This window comes from Ananas comosus, linkage group 11 (assembly GCF_001540865.1).
Source record: "Ananas comosus cultivar F153 linkage group 11, ASM154086v1, whole genome shotgun sequence".
NCBI classification, from domain to species: Eukaryota; Viridiplantae; Streptophyta; class Magnoliopsida; order Poales; family Bromeliaceae; genus Ananas; species Ananas comosus.
The window spans coordinates 2820210-2839840 of record NC_033631.1 but is presented as its reverse complement, the minus strand read 5'-3'; the positions used below and the strand labels follow the sequence as shown (position 1 = coordinate 2839840).

The following is a 19631-nucleotide window of genomic DNA, read 5'->3' as shown; positions in this document are numbered from 1 at the left end:
CTAGGTTCAATCACGTTAGGTTCTATGTCATTTCACCTAGATGTCGACTCTAGGTTTGCTTATTTAACCTATGTTCAATGACACTAGGTTCATGTCCAACCTATGTTTAATAACACTAGATTCATGCCACTCGATCTATATATTATCCTAATTATCCACGCCTAGGATTATAGTTTACACTTTTTCATCTATTTTGTCACCGTCGAGATTTCTAATCAACTAGAGTTATCGACTCGTACTCAATTCATATGCATCTAGAATGTTCATAATATGTCAACATTCATATATCATCCAACATGATCATCAATATATTCATATGCATATTCCAACGGTAGGTAACTTTAGCTACTATATCATGATTCATGCATTCATGTTATCATTCATAACCTACCACTATACATATATGCATCAATGAAAACCATAATTTACTTTGGCATGGAAGCGACCTAATCGCTTTGGTGAAGCACAATTCACCTTTACTTGATACCGGAATGCGAGAAATCCGCTTCCCGCACTTCCCCAACAACCGCAATCCGCGCTCGCGACAATTGAAGCCGAAATGGGGTTTTCCTCGCTAGCTTGCCGCAGGCTTGCCGGAATGTCGATCCGAGCTTTCGAACGCATTCACTTTACCCTCAATTAGGTTTATACGCGATCAATTCCACGCTAGGACTTCAATCCTACAAAAGCGCATTATCGAGTTTAGGTTTCAACATAACCTGCCACTATACAAACCTTAGCCTTTCTCTAGGTTTCCATGGAGATTTTAGCCTTACAATCCCAACAGCCTCACATCAACTCAAAAGCTCACATGTTATATTTTAACATGTAGCTTTTCTACTTGGTTCCATGGTAACTCTAATTCATATATACGCTGTTAATTCCCTGGTTTCACAGCATTAAGAACACCAGTTCAAACCTTTTCTTGTCAAGTAACTACTCTAAACTTATTATAGAGCTATAAACTTAAGCATCTACATGCTATCAATCATAGCATAATCTGTGAACTTTCATAGCAAATGAAGTTCCAACACCCGTAAAACCTTCAACTAGGGAATTGAAGAGATTCACATCAATCCCTAAACCAAAACCTGCATAAGAGCTGGTTCCAACTCCTAGCTGCCAAGGCTAATAGTTTAGAGGATTTACCTCAACCTCTACAATTAACCCAAGCTCATATATGTTATCACCATAATCCGTATCCAAAAACATGACCAACCTGCATCAGGTTGCTTACTTCACACACACACATAAACAACATACGGCTTGTTCTACATTGTACATGGCAAAATTAGTGCTATTATGCAAAACTCTATAGCTCAACTCCTTTATAAGATAAATACCATAACCCAAACCAGGAATTTCAGCAACCTTATCATTTTACTTCAAGTTTCATGTTTCCACATATTTTCTTTTTGTTCTTAAGCTCCCTCACATCAACAACATATAGAATAATTTCAATCCAAGCCTTAATACTCTAAAGACCTTAAAACCAAGAGATGTTAGGGAATTTAAATTTACCTTACAGCCCAAACCCAATCCGCATGGTAGCCACAACAATCCGAAAGTCACGAAAAAATCCGTCGACGAAACGCTCACAAAATCAGCTCCTAAATCACATAAAAATTGATTTCTAAACTTCAATTTTAGCATAGATTCAACATAAATCCATCAAAACGACCTCTCCTAACATCCACTGTCAAGAATCCATCAAAAAATCTGGTTTGAAATTATAATAATATTATAATACTAATCCGAATGTCGAAACGCTAAAAATCAGGCGCGCGGCGTTTTGATCGGTTCGTCCAACGGCACCAAATACACTACTTTCTTCTTCTTCTTCTTCTTTTTCTTTTTCTCTTCCTTTCCCTCTCTCTCTCATACGAATGGAATGAAGGGGATAAGGATGGCCCTGGCAGCTTAGTGGAAATCCACTAAGTAATGTAACAATTACAATAACACCCCTCACAATAGCCTTAATTAAATCTGTTTCTAATTCAGAATCTGATACTTTTCGCCGGAGCCCTTCTGAATGTTCGTTTTCACTCAAATTTGACAGTCAGGCTCGGTTTAACTTAATAAGAACAAAAAAATTTTAATTTTTCAGTTTCGACCATTTTTGGTCACCGAAAGCTCTACCGACTAACATTCTAACAGATAGCTTATTTTTCACTTTCCAAGTGTCAGAATGACATGAAACTTTAAATCTAACCTCATAAAAATAATTCTGAGATATTCTCCAGTTTTCATAATTTTCTGACACTGTATATTTTTTGCTAAAATATCAGTCCCGTTCCTTACAGAAAATTCTAAATCATATGTTTACATTCCGATTTCAGCACCAGTAATTTTCGACTTATATTTTACTTCTCTAAATCCAATAAAAATAGTATATTACACTATTTTTATTTACATCTACTTTTATATTACAAATCTGGTATATTACAGTGGGGATGTTGACTACCACGGGGCCATTAGGCACGGCGCAAGCCGGACTACCCACAGGTAGGTCCTACAGGATTGGTACATTGGTGACTTAGTATACCGAGTGGACATTGACTAGAATAGTAAATAATGACATTTTACTATTTAGCTTGTGGACATTATGTTAGTTGTATTCTTGGACATTCATGTTACAGCAGATTTATTACTTATGCAAATTCATACTAAGTAGAGATATCATGTTATAGTAAGCTTTCATGTTAGTAGCTTATGGTTCATTTCATACATGTACTTACCCCCTTTTCAGCTTTTGGGTCTAGTGGCGCATTTCACTGAAGTCAGTAATTGCCCACTGGGAACTATTATTTAATAGTTCTCACGCCCTGTATCTTATGGTTTTTATTTCAGAGCCTTCAGCACCGGTGGAGGCACGGGATCGCGGTAAGTGGGTCGCGTAGCTAGTTAGCGGGGAGTTTGCTTTTGCTCTTAGGTGGCTTACTCCCTTTTTGTGTTTTCTTGAGAGAGAGAGTTATATTACCATGTATAGAGACCACCTTGTATTTCTCTAGCACTTGTATTTGGATATCGGTTGTATTACCTTTTGGTTATGTCTTAGTGGATTTTTAGCCTTTTACTTATTTCTCTATTGTAGAATCTAGCTGTACTTTGCTCTGATACTCCTATATATTCTTCTACTATTGCTTTATTATCGTTTTATTGTAGTCGCCTTATATGTTTTAGACGTCTGGCGGGTCTGGACACATGCCGGGCGGGCTTCCGCTGGGTCCCGGGGCGTGACAGCCGTTTGCAAGTTTAATGGTATAGAAATATCCAAATCGCGTGAAATTTTGATAAAAAATTCTTTATACTATATGAAACAAGATCAATATCTTTGATCTAAAATTTTAATATCATATCATCACATTTTGTAAGATTTTTATTTTAGCCTTTGATTTTGAGCTCTTTCGATTACTAGACAAATGATATCGAAAAATCACAAAATTTATTTTCTAGGTACTTCAAATATTCTACATCAAGTCTAATGGAGCCGATCGTTGATTCGAAAGTCCCAATATCGAAAACGACTTGGAAGCACAGAGGGCTTCGTGCTTCCAAAAGCATGCCGGCCTCACTCATTCTCACTCTCACTCTCACTCTCTCTCTCTCTCTCTCTCTCTCTCTCTCTCTCTCTCTCTCTCTTTGTAATAAAATATCAGAAAGATTTTCCAACACACATCATTGCATACATCAACCTGCCGACTGCATTCGCATATAGGATTTTTTCCATCTGCTTTCTCTCATCTTCTATTTTATGGCATTGGTTAAGACTAAGAAAGTGATCTTTTTTCATTGGAGTGTCAATAGGTTTCAAATTATGCATTCGAAATCGCTCCAAGATTCTTTTAATGTAAGTCTCTTAAGACAAACTTAAGAATTTTCGAGATCGATCCATATGGATCTTGACTCCTAATACATAATCAGCTTGTCCCATAGCCTTCATCTCAAAAGTAGAGGACAACCACTTCTATGTCGTGACAATTAACTCCGTATTATTTTCGGCTAACAAGATATCGTCCACATATAGTGAAAGGATAAAAAACTTTTTTCTTCCCTTTTAACGTACACGCAATGGTCTTCTTCGATCATCACAAAGCCTATTGAAATAATTGCTTTGTGAAAACGTTGATACCATTGCCTAGATGATTGTTTCAAGACGTAAATAGAATGTTTCAAGCGGCACACTTTGCTCTCTTGTCCTTCAGCTATGAAACTAGGAGGTTGATTCATATAAATCTTCTCGTCTAGTTCTTTATTTAGAAATGCAGTCTTCACATCCATTTGGAACAATTCCAAATCTAAATGTGCGACGATAGCCAGAATCAAGCGAATTAAGACAAATCTCACCACCAGGGAGAATGTCTCTTCATAGTCTTCTCCCTTTTTTTGGGTGTATCCTTTTGACACTAGTCGGGCTTTATATTTGTCAATTGATCCATTCGCCTTCCGTTTTATTTTAAAAATTCATTTATTTCCAACAGCTTTACGTCTAGGCGGAAGATCAACTAACTCCCACACATTGTTCTTAGCCATAGAACTCATCTCATCTTCCATAGCAGCTAGCTATTCATCACAAACTGGTGAACTCATAGCTTCTACATAAGAAGCTGGCTCATCAATATCCGTAGAAGCACACATGAATGATTCCCCTTCAATCTCAAATCGACGACGGGGAACACCTCCACGTTTACTTCTTCGTAATGATGGATTTTGTGAGTCATGGTCAATCGGCATACTCCTACTGACCATAGAACACTCCCACTATTTTGGGCTATAACTTCATGTGGCCTCAGTGCTTCATTCTTGCCTAACAAGGGGGCGTCCTTGTTAGGTTCTTGCAGCTCGTATAGTGCAAGGTCCTTTTTAATCTCACCAATGTTTGAAAAATCATGCTCAAGAAAATCAACATTGCGGGACTCTGTCTCAGTCATTCCTCCATTCGGATGTTTGCCATACATCATATAGCCTTTCGAGCAATCAGAATATCTAATAAAAATTTGTTTATTTGCTTTAGGGCCTAACTTCCCATATTTATGAAAAGTATTATGCATATATCCTGCCGATCCTTATAGGCGTAAGCCTTCCAAATTTGGCTTTATACCATACCATAGCTCATAGGGAGTTGAAGGAACTGACTTAGAGGACACTCGGTTAAGTATATAGGTAGCAGTCAATAGCGCATCACCCCAAAAACTAATTAGGAGGTTGGCTTGCGCCATCATTGACCGAACCATTTCCAAAAGTGTCCTATTCCTCCTCTCTGCAACCCTATTTTGTTGCGGAGTGCCGGAAATAGTTAACTGTCTGTGTATCCCCTTTTCCTCACATAGTTTTCTGAACTGGTCTGATAAATACTCTCGTCCTCTATCAGTACGTAGAACTTTTAGGGTTCTTTTTGTTTGGTTCTCAACCTCCACTAAGAAGTGTTTAAAATAATCCAAAGCTTCTGAATAGTGAGACAACAGATATACCGAACTATAACGGGAGTAGTCATCAATGAAAGTGAGAAAATAGGATGTGCCATAACGTGCTCTCACATTTATAGGTCCGTATATGTCTGAATGAACTAGCTCCAATGGATAAGATGCCCTACGTGCCTTACCAAAAGGCTTTCTGCAATCCTTTTCTGCTAAACATGGTTCACAAAAAGGTAAGATAAGCTTAGTGAGTGACCCCAACAGGCCTTCTCTAGCTAGTCTAGCCATTCTTATTTGTCCAATGTGACCCAATCTCACATGCCATTGATAGAATCAGACACATATTAGAAAAACTAATAAAGCAGAATTATTGTTATTATTAATAAAATCCAAATCCAGGTCTAAGACAAAGAAATCATTCTTTAAACAACCATTTCTATAAAAGTCCTTGCCCAAATAAATAGATAACTGTGTATCCATAAATTGAAAAGAAAACCTAATCCAAGTTACGCTAAAACCGACAATAGATTGCATAGGATGTTCGGTGCATACAGCACATCATGTAATATCAAATAATGACTATTGCGCAATCTACGTTGGTATGTGCTAATTCCAAGGACTTCTTCCTCAGTGTCGTTTTCCATCATGACATAATGGCTGCCAGCAGACATCCGACGATAATCCATATATCTTGCTCAATCTCTCGTTACATACTTTGCTGCTCCTGTGTCTACAATTAAATCAGTGAGAGCGTGAGCAACAAAAATATGCGAACATACATAAATAAGAGAGTCAGGATTGGGATTTACCTTCTTTGGCTCAGTGAAATCACGAGTGAAGTTTCCCATGTTTCCACAGTTATAGCATTTCACTTTATATAAGTTTTTCTTTCCATGCCTATTTTTGCGGTGCTTATCTATTCCGCCTTCATTCTGCACGCGAGTCCCAGTCTTTCTATATTTATTTTCTCCATTTCAATGCTTGCGTTTAGGCTACTTGCCTCTGCGCTGTCCATCGTGGGCAACGAGTGCATTAGTACGGTTCGCCTCTTTACGCTCCGCTTCCAGCTCAAGATGTCGAGCTATATCATCGGAGGTCTTAATATCCTCATTGTGAGTTAGCACAACCTTGACTTGATCCTAAGATGAATTCAGTAAGGACCTTATAACTGATTGAACCTGTTGTTCGTCAGTGAGCTCGCAACCGGCTGTTTTAAGTTCTCTTATCATAGCAGACATCACTCTTAAGTGCCCTGTCATAGAATGTCGGGTCCAACATATATTGATTGAATTTGAGATTAAAGGCACGAAGCCTTGTGGTCGATATGTTACCATATTTCACTTTGAGCTGCTCCCACATATTTTTAGCAGTCTCATAATTCTTAAATTTTTTGATCAAGTCATCGTGCATACAACTCAATATCGTATAGCGTGCATTTCGATCTTTCTCAAGCCACTCATTATAGGTTTGCAAATCACGACGGCGCTAAGCCGTCGGGCCTGAAGAAGGATGAACCATACTGTTGGTTAAATGGCTAAGTACTCTCTCATTAAGGAGATATTAAATTTTTTTATGCCACATGTTATAATTCGTTCCATCAAGCCTATCTTGATTTAACAAATCCGCAATGGAAAAACTTTTTGAAGCCATTTATCACTATGATAATGCACATAATTTTAAATTAGGCACAAATATCCATAATTTTATTCTCAATCCAATATGATAATAAAATTTCTTACTGCATCTTCAAATCGAAAATTTTGCCGTTGAAAAAGACTAATAATCATCTTATCGAATGCAGATTAAAATAATATATCAAATTGATTAAGAATAAATCCACGTCACAAATTAATTAATAATATGCAATTTGTGAAACAATTGTAACATATATCGAATAACAATACAAATAAATTTGCATTAATTTGTATCGAAACAAAAGTTGGTGAAGTGGCTAGGGGATTTAAATAAGGAAAGCTCAACCTTAAAGGTTGTGGGTTTGAATCTCACATTTGTCAATGTCTCTTTCTATTTTTGTTTATTTTAAATTGAACCTGTAAACCCACGGGTTGGGCTTGTTCCTTTACGCGGCCCACTGTGCTGGACCTGCCCACGCTTGGGCCCAGTGGCCCCCGAAGGCCCATCATGCGTGTGGGCCCCAACAGGCCCAACATGCAGGCTGGGCCTGCTTGTAGCCCAGGTGCTCCGGTTGCTGCAGATTGGGCCCATGGCCCAGGCGTGTCCCAAGCTTGTGTGCAGCCCAACCCACGAGCAGGCTACGAGGCGCCTGAGCGGGCTATAGCACGGGCGGGCCTGATTTATGGCCCATTTCGCGGGCGGCTCCTTATAGGCCATATTGGCGGCTTCGCGCAACATAATGCATGGCTGGATTAAAAAAAAATATATGTGATCCTTCCTTTTAAATCAATGCCAAATCTATTGCTCAAAAAATAATTTTAGTAAAATTTGATATCAAATACGAATCATCGAGCAAAAACAAATGTGGATCATCAAGCGAACACAAGCACTGTATGGCTCTGATACCACCGTTGATGAAAAAAAAAAAAACTAATGTCCAAATAAGACGCAAAAATCACATAGATTTTTACATACCTCTTGATAGTGGAATTTATGTTGTAGTTATCAGAATCTTATTTCGTCTTGTTTTACGAACTCCTTGATCTGTCAACAATCATTTTTTCTCGTTGCAATCCGGCTATTAGAGTCGATCGCAGCACACTGCCCACATTCCTAAAATTTTTGATGGTGCCCTAGAACGAACCCGAGAGAGAGAATTTCGCAGAGAGATTAAATTAATTTTTTTCTTGCATCCCATATAGCTAATACCTCAAATATTTATAGACTATAAGAGAGACGTTAATTCTAATTCTATTCTGACTGAATCTTATATAAATAGAGATTTAAACAGATTAGAATCTATATTCTAGATTTATTTTTTATTCCATACGGATTAAGAATATTTCAGATAATTATAAATATTTATTTATTATTTTATATAGATTAGAAATATTTTGAATAAGTTCTAATGTACGAATTCCAACAGTAGTAATTTTTTCAACAATTTTTTTTTTCTCGTTCAAGCAAGTCCCAGTTTGCCGAGTCTTGGCATACAAGTCAGGTAGATCTTTCTCTCTAGCGCGGAAAATTACTGCATGCACCCGTTGCAGCACGCACTGCATCGACCCAACTATAAATGCCTCAAAATTAGAAAAAGCTACTGGGCCGACATATATAAGTTGGGGTGGGGGATATAATAGTACGGATGGCAATTCTGGTCACTGCTCTAGAAGGCAACTTGTGTTCGACTAGAAATAAGCTCAATATTGAATCGCTCGTTTAGCTCGTCCGCTAGAAATGAGCTCAATACCGAATTGCTAATTTAGTAAATGAGTCGAACATGAGCTGAATTTTTCAGCTTGTTTAATAAACGAGCCGAAAACGAGCTGGAGTCAGCTCGCTCATTTTTGGCTCGATAACGGCTCGAATACATATATATTATATTTATATAATTTATATATTTTATATATTTATATATAAATAATAACTATATTTGTAAAATATTGATTTTTATTATTTGATTTTTAGACAATCTTTTCAATCTTTTTAACTTGCTGTTTGTGAGCTAGCTCAAACACGAGCTGATTTTTACGGCTCGATATTTTAACGAGCTAGCTTGTGTTCGGCTTGTTTCATAAACGAGCTGAATACAAGCCGGTCCCAGCTCGCTTATGTTTGGCTCCTTGACAGCTTTAATATATAGATATGCTCCTTCAGTTTCTGATGAGACCGTATAAATTATATTTAACCAAGCCAGTAAAAAATGCATGAGAATTTGAAGCTTAGGGTGTGTTTGGTTCCAAGTAAAACTGTGGAAAAAAATTTTCGGTGAAAAAAAAATTTTGGTGGAAAAACGGTTTTGCGTCGTTAGTGTTTAGTTTGTAGGAAAAGAAAAATAGTTTTCCGTGACTGTTGTTTGATTGGAAGGAAAAAGAATAGATAAAAAAACTATTTAATATTTTTATTATATATTATTAAATATTTAATAATTCATATATTTTATATTATTATAATTTTTATACATAGATTAAATATATTTAAAATTATAATGAACATGTTACATCATATATAATATATTTAGAGATATTAATAAATAATTACAAATTTATAAATAAAATATTATATATATAATAAATAAATATATATTTCTAAATATGTATAATAATTTTTATATATAAATTAAATATATTTAAAACTATAATAAATATATATTAATAATATATAAGAGTTATATATTTAGAAATATTAATAAATAATAATTTTTTTTCCACCCACTTTTAGGTCGTTCTAAGTGCGCCTTTACCGGAAATAAGCAATATCAAAAGGCGTCTCTTTTTATGCCATTAATTTTGTTGACTTAATAATGCTTATATAATAGGTTGTCAATCAAAACTTATGAATTTTTATACATGGATCGTTTAGATATTATAAATCATGTCTTCAAACTATCGTCAAATATTGATTAGGTGCATGAGTACTACAGCTAAGCCGGTTCAAGCAATAATTTCTTGTCTAGTCTAATTCTAGTAGAACATGATTTTAGGGGGCAAGGCCGGCCACAGTTTTTCCAAGCCGGCCCTTGGAATAACTCACCCGATCGACGACCAAAGTCAACCGCCAAGTCTTGCTAGTAAAACAAATTAATACTTAAATATCAATTGGTTTTTTTTCTTCCGAAAAACGGAAAAGGACTAATTTTATTTGCTACACCATAAATTATATATGTTCTTCTTTGTCTCTCCAACGAAGTAATAGGAATAGTTGCATCACTCTGCTTTTGGAAGATGTCTGTAGTATACTTACTCTCGCTCCTCTTGCTTGGCTGTCATCATGCAAACTCAGCTCATCCTTCATCGTGCCCTCCAACCCAATTCTCATGCGGAAATTACACCTGGAATCTTAGCTTTCCTTTCTTCACTAACTCCGCCGTTAATCCAGGTTGCCGCGAAGTTCATTACATCTATTGTCAGAACGAGGCACCTGTTGTCCGATTTTATAACACCGGATTTTTGTATGTTGTTAGAGATTATGAAGGTAGCAATGAGGGCAACATTTCTCTGCTCTCCGGCGGTTTCTCTCACAACTGGGATCTTCATCCAGATTGTTTCGGTTGCAACGTAACTGCTGGCAGTAGCTGTACTACGAGCGGCAATCCAGGAGACTTGGACTCCCGATGCCAATGCACTAAGCAGTGCCGAGGTGATGGAAAAAGTACTAACAATAGCTGAGTTTATTTCTTTCATTGCTTTGCATAGTTATTGCTTGTAGCTTTATAATTTTGAATTTCAAAATTTTAAATTTCAAATTAAAAAACTTACAAATTTACAAATTTGAAATTTTGAACTTTAAAATTTTAAATTATAAATTTCAAAATTTAAATTTAAATTTAAATTTTAAATTTCAATAAATTTCAAAATTTGAAATTTATAAATTTGTTAATTTATAAATTTGTTAATTTATAAACTTTTAATTTTTAAATTTAAAATTTCAAAATTTAAATATAGATTTTGATTTAAATTTAAAGTTTAAATTGTACATCTTAAATTATAAAATTTTTAAAATTTAATTTAAAAACATAAATTTTAAATTTAGGTTTAAAATTTTAAATTTATGACTTAGGTTTCAAATTTCAAATTTCTAATTTCAAATTTCAAGTTTTAAACTTCTAATTTCAAATTTTAAAATTCAATATTCAAAATATTTAAATATTTAATTTTTTTAATTTTCAATTTTTAATTTTTAATTTTTAAATTTTATTTTTTAATTTTTAATTTTTAAATTTCAACTTTTAAATTTTAACTTTTAAATTTTGGAATTTAAATTTAAAAATAGAACCTCTAATTTTAAAATTTTAATTTAAAATTTAAAATTTTAAAATTAATTTTAAATTTCAAATTCGAATGTTAAATTTCAAATTTTATATTTTGAAATTCAAATTTCTAATTTCTAATTTCTAATTTCAAATATAAAACATAAAATTAAATATAGTTTTATAAATTTTAAAATTTAAAATTTAAAATTTAAAAGGCCATTTTTAAATTTTGATTTTTGAATTTTTAATTTTAATTTTTGAAAGTTTTATTTTTAAATTTTAAATTTTGAATTTTGAATTTTAAATTTTGAATTTTAGAACTTTAATTATTATAAACGTTGTGGAATTGTATCATACGTATCCAAGCAGTTTAAAAATGAAGCTGTGGAATTTTTTTGTAGTTACAGAATTCCGTAGTTCATTTAGACTAAAACCACATAATGAAAAGTCCATGAAATTTTTTAACTATGCATCCAAATGTCGGTATCTTTAGAAGGTAAAAGAGAGGCTTATTTGTGGGAATTAAACAAATTGAATACTGTTCCAAGTACCAAAAATTAAGAGAAATTAATGACCGTGATTACAATAATAAAGGCCTAAATGATCATATATTTTCTTAATAACAAAAAGTGTCAAATGTAGAATCGTTGTCCAGCTAACATTAGTTTTGCATTGAGTATAAATTTTCACTATTAGGGCTTTGAAAATTTTTTTGACTAAAGTTATTGATGAAATATTCTTTTGTAACGTTTTAGGTGCGCAAGTTCTCAGGAAAAGAAGCGCCATAATAGGTATTCCTTGCAATACCTTATATGCCTTTTGTTTTATCTTGTATTTTCATTTCCAATGTGTTTCTTTGTAGTATAATATGTATATATAATGTTCTTTTTCAACCTGTTGTTTGTGGAAGAGAGCCTTCAATCTATTTACATATACTACAATTAAAACAAAAAAAATCAAACATTAAGGGTGTATTTGATATGCACCATGAAAGATTATTAGGAACGAAGGATTCGTAAGTATTTGATTCCTACTCATTCTATTCCTAAGAATGTGGCGTTCTAGTATTTGGTTTGCATAGTCATTTTATTTGAGAATGTGTTTGTTTTGTCATTTAATTTTGGGTAGAATTAGCAGTGATGTAAATATCTTTTGATTTCAACAATCATGATAGATTTATTTTTAGGTTAAATTGAGAGAGTAGCTTACAAAAGAGAAAGAATTAAGGTTAAAGGTATAGCGAGTTGAGATTAGATAGTGAGAGCGAGAGAGAGAGAAAGAAAATATTTATGTTAGAGATATAGAGAGAAAAAGAGAGATGGATAGCTAGCTTATCTTAGAGAGAGAGAGAGAGAGAGAGAGAGGATTAGAAAGAGTGAAAGAGATTTCGGCTAGAGGGAGAGAGAGAGAGTTGAGATTAGAGAGAAAGAGTGAGAATACATTAGAGAGTATATTTACGGGATATTTGGTTGGATATTATTGTAAATATAGTATAGCATGCAGTTGAAAATGTAATGGTTACAACTATATGCTGCTTGCTTTGTTGGATATAATAGAAAGCACTGTAACTATAAATAATTTGTTTGGCTATATGTAGTTCAGAAGAATATTTTTAAATTTTGCTATTATATGGTTATATGTAGTTCAGAAGAACATTTTTAAATTTTGCTATTTTATATATATATATATATATATATATATATATATAGAGCTAGGCTCCTATGCTTTGGAAAGTACGGGGGCCTCCGTGCTTGTAAGTTGTTTTCAATGATGGGACGTCTAATTCGGCGATCGGTTCCGTTAAACATGATCTATGTTATTGGAACTATCTAGAAACCAAATTTCATAATTTTTTTGACTTCGTTTGCCTAGTGAATGAGTAGCCTCAAAATGAACGGCTGAAAATAAAAATATCATAAAAAATAGTGATAAATGACTCAAATTTCAAATCGAAAGTATTGTTCTTGCTATTGATGTTAAGTAGAATTTTCTATTAAAGTTTCATATAATTTGGATACTTCTACACCGTTGAACTTAAAAATGTGCCACATCGGCCGTTAAAATAGTCATTTTTGAGACCCTGTGATCGCTTGGTAAATGATGTCAAAAAATTATAAAATTTGGTTTCTAGATAGTTCCAATAGCATAGATTATACCTAACGGAGCCGATCGTCAAATTGGATGTCCTATCATCGAAAACAACTTACAAGTACGGAGGCCTCCGTACTTTCAAAAGCACGGGAGACGTACTCTATATATATATATATATGGAGGTAAAATTACTTCCAATGTAGAAAAATATATTTTTTTGTTTAAGAAGTTGTTAGAGAGATACGCTTACCTTTTATTTAAAATTTCTCTTTTCAACTGCTATAGTTGGAAATACAACCAATTTAGACATAGTTACAATTGCTGCAGTTGGGCCTCCTCATGCAGGTCCAACTGCAGCAGTTGGATTCAAAAATATTAAACCAAACATTGGATTTGGATATGCATGTAGTTTCAATTGAGTGCAGTTGCAACTACATAATCCCAAAAACCCCTTTAGGGAAATAAGGAGAGAGATAGCATCGAGGACTTTAGAAGATAGAGAGATGAAGTTAGAGAGAGAAAATGGGAGTTTAGGTTTAGAGAGAGAGATGAGGTTAGAGAGAGTTAAGATTAAAGGGTAGAAGTGAGTGACAAAGGTGGGGAGGTAGAAAAAGAGTAGATCGTGTTAGGAATTTATGATTACCCCAATTCATTAGTACGAGGATATCCATCTTCTCCCAAAGGAATAGGAGTATTATTTTGGAGTAAATCTTAATTTCAAATGGATCCAACATTACCGGTCAAATTACTTGGTGCATTTAGCCAAACACCATCATATTTTTTTTATTCCTAGTGAATTACCTGAAATCTTAAAAAGATAATGCGAACCAAACACACCTTAATACATGGGAAATGACTCTAATATTGTTGAAATTCTGCGCGTTGGCATGTACAAACTAGTTTTGCGATGTGGTCGCACATTATATTTTCAAGAAGTTCTTTATACGCTAGTGATCCGAGGAACTTGTTTTCCATTCTTGTTATAGTTCAGTTAGGTTTTTCTTTTAAGTTTGAAAAATGATGTAGTTGAGTTACGCCTTGGAACTATTTTTATGGTAGAGATTTTATTTCAATTAGTTTTATAGTTTTGAACATTTAATATGATAATAATAATAATAATAGTAGTAATTTATTTTCTTTGCTATCTTCTATTGAGAACGATCACAATATTTTAATTAAATAACTTGCTTGACTTAGTCACATTGAATTGGATAGAATGACTAAACTAGTTAGAGTTAGGCTATTAAGCTCGCTCACTAAAGTCAATCTGCCCATTTGTGAACATTGTTTAGCAGAAAAAATGATACAAAAATCTGTGAGACCCCAGGTAGTCCTATATATAAGATATAATAGAGCTAAAACTCTTAATCTGGCTTAACTGATTTAGGCGGTGGTTAGGCCCAAGAGGTTAAGCATGCTATGATGGGAGTAGTCCTAGGATGGATGAGCTTCGAAAAGTTGGGGCGTTGCAATTGGTATCAGAGCCAATTACCAGCATGAAGTGTGAGATAAGTCTCGGCTGAGCTAGGATTACATAGTGGGGAGAGCGAGGCTCTCATGCTGTTGACTGTTGTGGGTGGAGCGCAGCTCACCACAAGGTAGGTTTAGGCTAGCGAGACGAGTCTCACATCGTCTGGTACTTGTGAGTCTGAGCCTGACGAGAACGTCAGGGCTTCAGTGGGGGAGAATGTGAGACCCCAAGTAGTCCTATATATAAGATATAATAGGGCGAAAACTCTTAACCCGGTTTAACCATTTTGAGCGATGGCTAGGCTCAAGAGGTTAAGAGAGTTAAGCGTGCTAGGACGGGACTAGTCTTAGGATGGGTAATCCCCTAGGATGTTGGGGCATCACAAAATCATTTGATAAAATCTTTAGGGAAGAATTTCCATTACAATTGATGCACTTGCCCAATAAAGTGAAAGTAATGCACGGTTCTTCCTACTTCATCATGTTTATAGATGACTCGTACACACTTCTGTCATGTTTATCAGATCTCCTATTGGTTTGAAGTATTGGATTGTGTAAGACTTTACATTAATGAGGTTGAAAACAAGTTACACAGAAAAATTAAATCTTTTAGAATTGACAAGACCACCAGTATCTATCTGAGCAATTTAAGCAATTGTGTGATGAAAAAGGAACAATCCACAACAAAATTGTGTGGAGGAGATGAGGAATTGCAACTTACTTGACATGGTTCGGTCAATGATAGCACAAGCAAATCTGCCTAGCTATTTTTGAATAGATGGATTATTGACTACTGCCTATTATTAATCGTGTGCTTTCCAAGTTAGCACCTTCCTCCCTTTATGAGTTGTATATTCGCAGGAAACCAAATTGGAGCACTAGTATTCTTTGGGTTTTGGCAGCTAATGTACATGCTCACAGGTACAAAAAGTTAGGTCTTAGAGGGAAGAAGTGTATCCTCATAAGATACTCTGAGCACTTGGATATGTGTTTATCAGAAAGTAACTAGATGGAAGTGTGATTGAAATTGAGTCGCTAGATCGATGTCGAGTTCTTTGAGAAAGACTTTTCTTATAAAAGTTAGGTCCAAAATGAAATTGAGTTACATCAATTGAAAATCTCCAGTCGAGGAAGAAGCGGCAACTCCAGATAATATATATATATATATATATATATATATATATATATATATATATATATATATATATATATATATATATATATTTTGTTGTGAAAGTAGAGGTAGGAGGGGGTTCTCTCTCTTTCTGTTTTGAACGGAGAGAGAGAGAGAGAGAGAGAGAGAGAAGAGAGAGAGAGATTTGTCTCCCTTTTTTCCTTTTTCTGTCGTTGGTTGGAGATAGGGGGCCAATGCCATTCTCTGTCCTCCAGAGAGAGGGAGGCACCTCCCTCTCAATGTTTTTTTTTTTGTTTTTTCTCAATACCTTTCTATTTTTCATTTCATTGAATTCTATGGTTCAATTTACAGTGATCTTAGGGCTTATTCCTTTTGAAAACAGTTTGAAATATTTTTAAAATATGGCAACATCACATTTCTTTATCTCTTACCTTATTGATAACTGGTCCTCGAAGGAAGGTCGTAATGAAATCACGATTTTTTTTCCTTTCTCCCTTTATCCATTTCTATATTTATTTTTTTCTTCTTTTTTTTTTAAAAAAATAACTTTTTTTATCCATGAAAAGCCGCATGTAATTAAAATTAGTCTATACTAATGTAAAAGCTAACTCATAGCTTGTATCACTAGATAGTTGAATGTTGCCACCAATTGGTCCAACAAGTGCTGAATGTGGATGAAATTTAGATATAGCCAAGTTAGAGACATCGACCTACATTTAGCAATGATTTTAGAATGTGTATGTTGCATAAAAAAGTACTTTTTGGCAACTTTATAGTTGAATTAGCCCCTGAACTTTTTCTCTACTAAGAGTGTTGAATTTCTTGTATACAATATAAATATTCTATTTCATCTATAGTTATCAGCTCTTCTTTTGCCCCTTTGCAGGTATCACTGTTGGCTCAGTATGCTTATTATTAATAGCCCTGTTCTTTTTCATCTGCCTTCTTCGCAAAAATCGTTGTGACTTGATACTATTTTCCAAGAAGATGTCGGAAGATGAACGAAGGGTTGAGGCCATTCTACAAAATTATGAGCTTAAGGCTCCAAAAAGATACAAGTATTCACAGATAAAGAAAATAACACAAAGATTCAACAATGAAATCGGAAAAGGTGGATTCGGTACTGTCTTCAAGGGTAAGCTCATTGATGGCCAAGAAGTAGCCGTGAAAGTCTTACACCAGTCCAATGGAAAAGGTGAGGACTTTGTTAATGAAATTCTCAGCATTAGCAAAACATCCCACATAAATGTTGTAATGTTGCTAGGCTTCTGTTTTGAGGGGTGCTATAGAGCTCTTATCTATGAATTCGTGCCAAATGGAACATTAGCTGATTTTATTGACAAAGACAAATCTAATATGGAAGCTTCAATTCTTTGGGAAAGATTACATGACATTGCAGTTGGCATAGCTCGAGGACTAGAATATCTACATCGTGGATGCAGTGCCCAGATAGTGCACTTTGACATCAAACCTCATAATATCTTACTAGACAAAAAATTTCGTCCTAAAATTGCTGATTTTGGGCTGGCCAAATTATGCTCTACACGAAAGAGCACTCTTTCGATACAAGGCAAGGGAGGAACTCCAGGATATATTGCTCCTGAATTATGGTTTGACAACTTTGGGCCTATCTCTAGTAAAGCTGATGTGTATAGCTATGGTAAGATTGCACTTGAAATGGTTGGAGGGAGGAAAATTTTTGACAGCAAAACAGATTCTAGTAGTGAATACTGTTTCACTTATTGGGTGTATAATCATCTGAATCAATGTGGCAACTTAGACGCTTATGGAGTTACTGAGGAGACAGAAGAAGTTGCGAAAAAAATGATATTAGTTGGGCTTTGGTGTATTCAAAAATTGCCTGCCGAACGGCCATCAATGAGTGAAGTTGTAGAGATGCTCAAAGGTCGCATAGAAGATTTGCGGATGCCACCAAACCCAAAGTGGTTTTGACAAAAACTAAAAGAAAACTTCCAATATACTCTGAGGAAAAGCTAGGTTCCAGACTGCCTTCCACGGTAAGCTCTCTGAAAAGTAGTTGTAAAGTTCTTAAATGAATCCAACAGAAAGATGAGGACACTATTACTAAAATTCTCATCATTAACAGAACTTCTCAACATGTTATTGTGATAATGTAGTTGGGCATCTCTTCTGAGGGTTCCTGGAATTCATCCCAAATGGAATCTTGGATGATTTTAACTATAAAAACATATCTATAAAGCACGCAATTGCCATAGCTCGAGGGCTAGAGTATCAAGATCGCATAAGCAATAGCACATAGTGCACTTTGAGATCAAACCTCCTAATTTCTTAACTGCAAAGAATTTTGTCCATAATTGCTGATTGTGTTTTGGTTGAATTATGCTCTATGGGAGAGAGTATTCTTTCGGTGCAAGGAAAAAAACCATGAACCTATTATTTTCATCGAAGGTGAAGTTCAAATTGAAGTAGGCTTTCGGATGAACTAGAGTTCGGGTAAAAATTGCGTTCCTTCTGCTATTTGTTTGTATACCTATAGAACTGAAGTTTCTCCAATTCTATTGTTTGTTTGACAAAAGTGAATGACATAAAAGCTAGAGGCATGATAGATGGGTTAATATTTAATTATTTTTTCTCACTTATTTTTTTTAATAATTGATTTCGTCTTGGGGTGGGCCGAAGTTAGGTATTTTTGATATTTTGTGTAATGTACTAGATTGTAATATAAAATTAAGTGTAAATAAAAATAGCGGAAGATACTATTTTGATTGGACTTAAAGAAGTAGAATGTAAGTCTGGAATGACTCGTGCTGAAATCGGAGTGAAAACAGGAGATTTAGAATTTTCTGTGAGAAACGGGGCTGATATTTTAGCAGAAAATGCACAGTGTCAGAAAATTATGAAAATCTGGAAATGTGTCGGGATTATTTTTATGAGGTTAGATTTAAAATTTCATGACATTCTGACACCCGAAAAGTAAAAAATAAAATCCGACTGTTATCTGCTAGAAATTTTAGTTCGGTAGAGCTTTCGGTGACCAAAAATGGTCGAAACTGAAAACTTAAGATATTTTCTTTCTTATTAAAGAAAATCGAGCATGACTGTCAAATTTGAGCGTAAACAGACATTCAGAAGGGCTCTGGTGAAAAGTATCAGATTCTGAGCTGCTAAACTGCTGATGTGAATAGTGTATTGTTGAGGGGGCTTTGTATAAAAAGGAGTTGTCTTCTTCTTCTTCTCTTTCAACCGAACACACAACACCAACATACACACACGCATGGAGAGGGAGAGAGAAACCCTCCCTTCCTCTCTCTAAATATCTCTCTCATCTCTCTAGATCTCTATCTCAAATTCGCGGCATTGGCGGAGAGCGAGCTTGTGAATGCGTTGGAAGCAACGGTTCGAGTCTTTGTGCGCCCGGTTGAGCAGCGTGCTTTCTACTCGGCGTTCACAATTTCGGTAAGTGTTTAGGATTTGGTTTAATCCTTAATGCTTAGTGTTCTAGTAGTCTCTAGAGTGTTTCTAGCATGTCGCTCCATTTAATTTTGGAATATTTGGAGGTTAATTTCATACTAGGGTGTAAAATGAGGGTTTGGAAATTAGAGGGTTTTGATCTAATTAAACCCTATTGTTCTCTAATTGAAGGTTATTG

The 19631-nt window shown here is 34.8% G+C and overlaps 1 protein-coding gene and 1 long non-coding RNA gene across 5 annotated transcripts; one reads left to right on the top strand and one right to left on the bottom strand.

The window, feature by feature from the left end:
- LOC109717319 lies at window positions 298–1886 on the bottom strand. Its single transcript, XR_002218160.1, has 2 exons — window positions 1522–1886; window positions 298–680 (listed from the first exon to the last, which is right to left on the bottom strand). It is a non-coding gene; the product is annotated as an uncharacterized LOC109717319 (long non-coding RNA).
- Window positions 12064–19352, top strand: LOC109717316 (LEAF RUST 10 DISEASE-RESISTANCE LOCUS RECEPTOR-LIKE PROTEIN KINASE-like 2.3). 4 transcript variants are annotated; one of them, XM_020243041.1, is made up of 2 exons: window positions 12064–12095; window positions 16887–18687. In XM_020243041.1, the coding sequence occupies exon 2, from the start codon at window positions 16988–16990 to the stop codon at window positions 17951–17953; it is 966 nt and encodes a 321-aa protein (XP_020098630.1). In that variant the 5' UTR covers window positions 12064–12095; window positions 16887–16987; the 3' UTR covers window positions 17954–18687. The 4 variants fall into 4 exon arrangements, 2 of the variants coding, with proteins under 2 accessions (XP_020098630.1, XP_020098631.1); XM_020243042.1 differs by having other exon boundaries at window positions 12083–12095; window positions 16988–18687; XR_002218158.1 differs by lacking the exon at window positions 12064–12095 and adding an exon at window positions 19317–19352 and having other exon boundaries at window positions 16560–18018.

Coding starts and splice junctions, on each gene's coding strand:
- LOC109717316 (XM_020243041.1), top strand. CDS start 16,988: ATGTCGGAAGATGAACGAAGGGTTGAGGCCATTCTACAAAATTATGAG.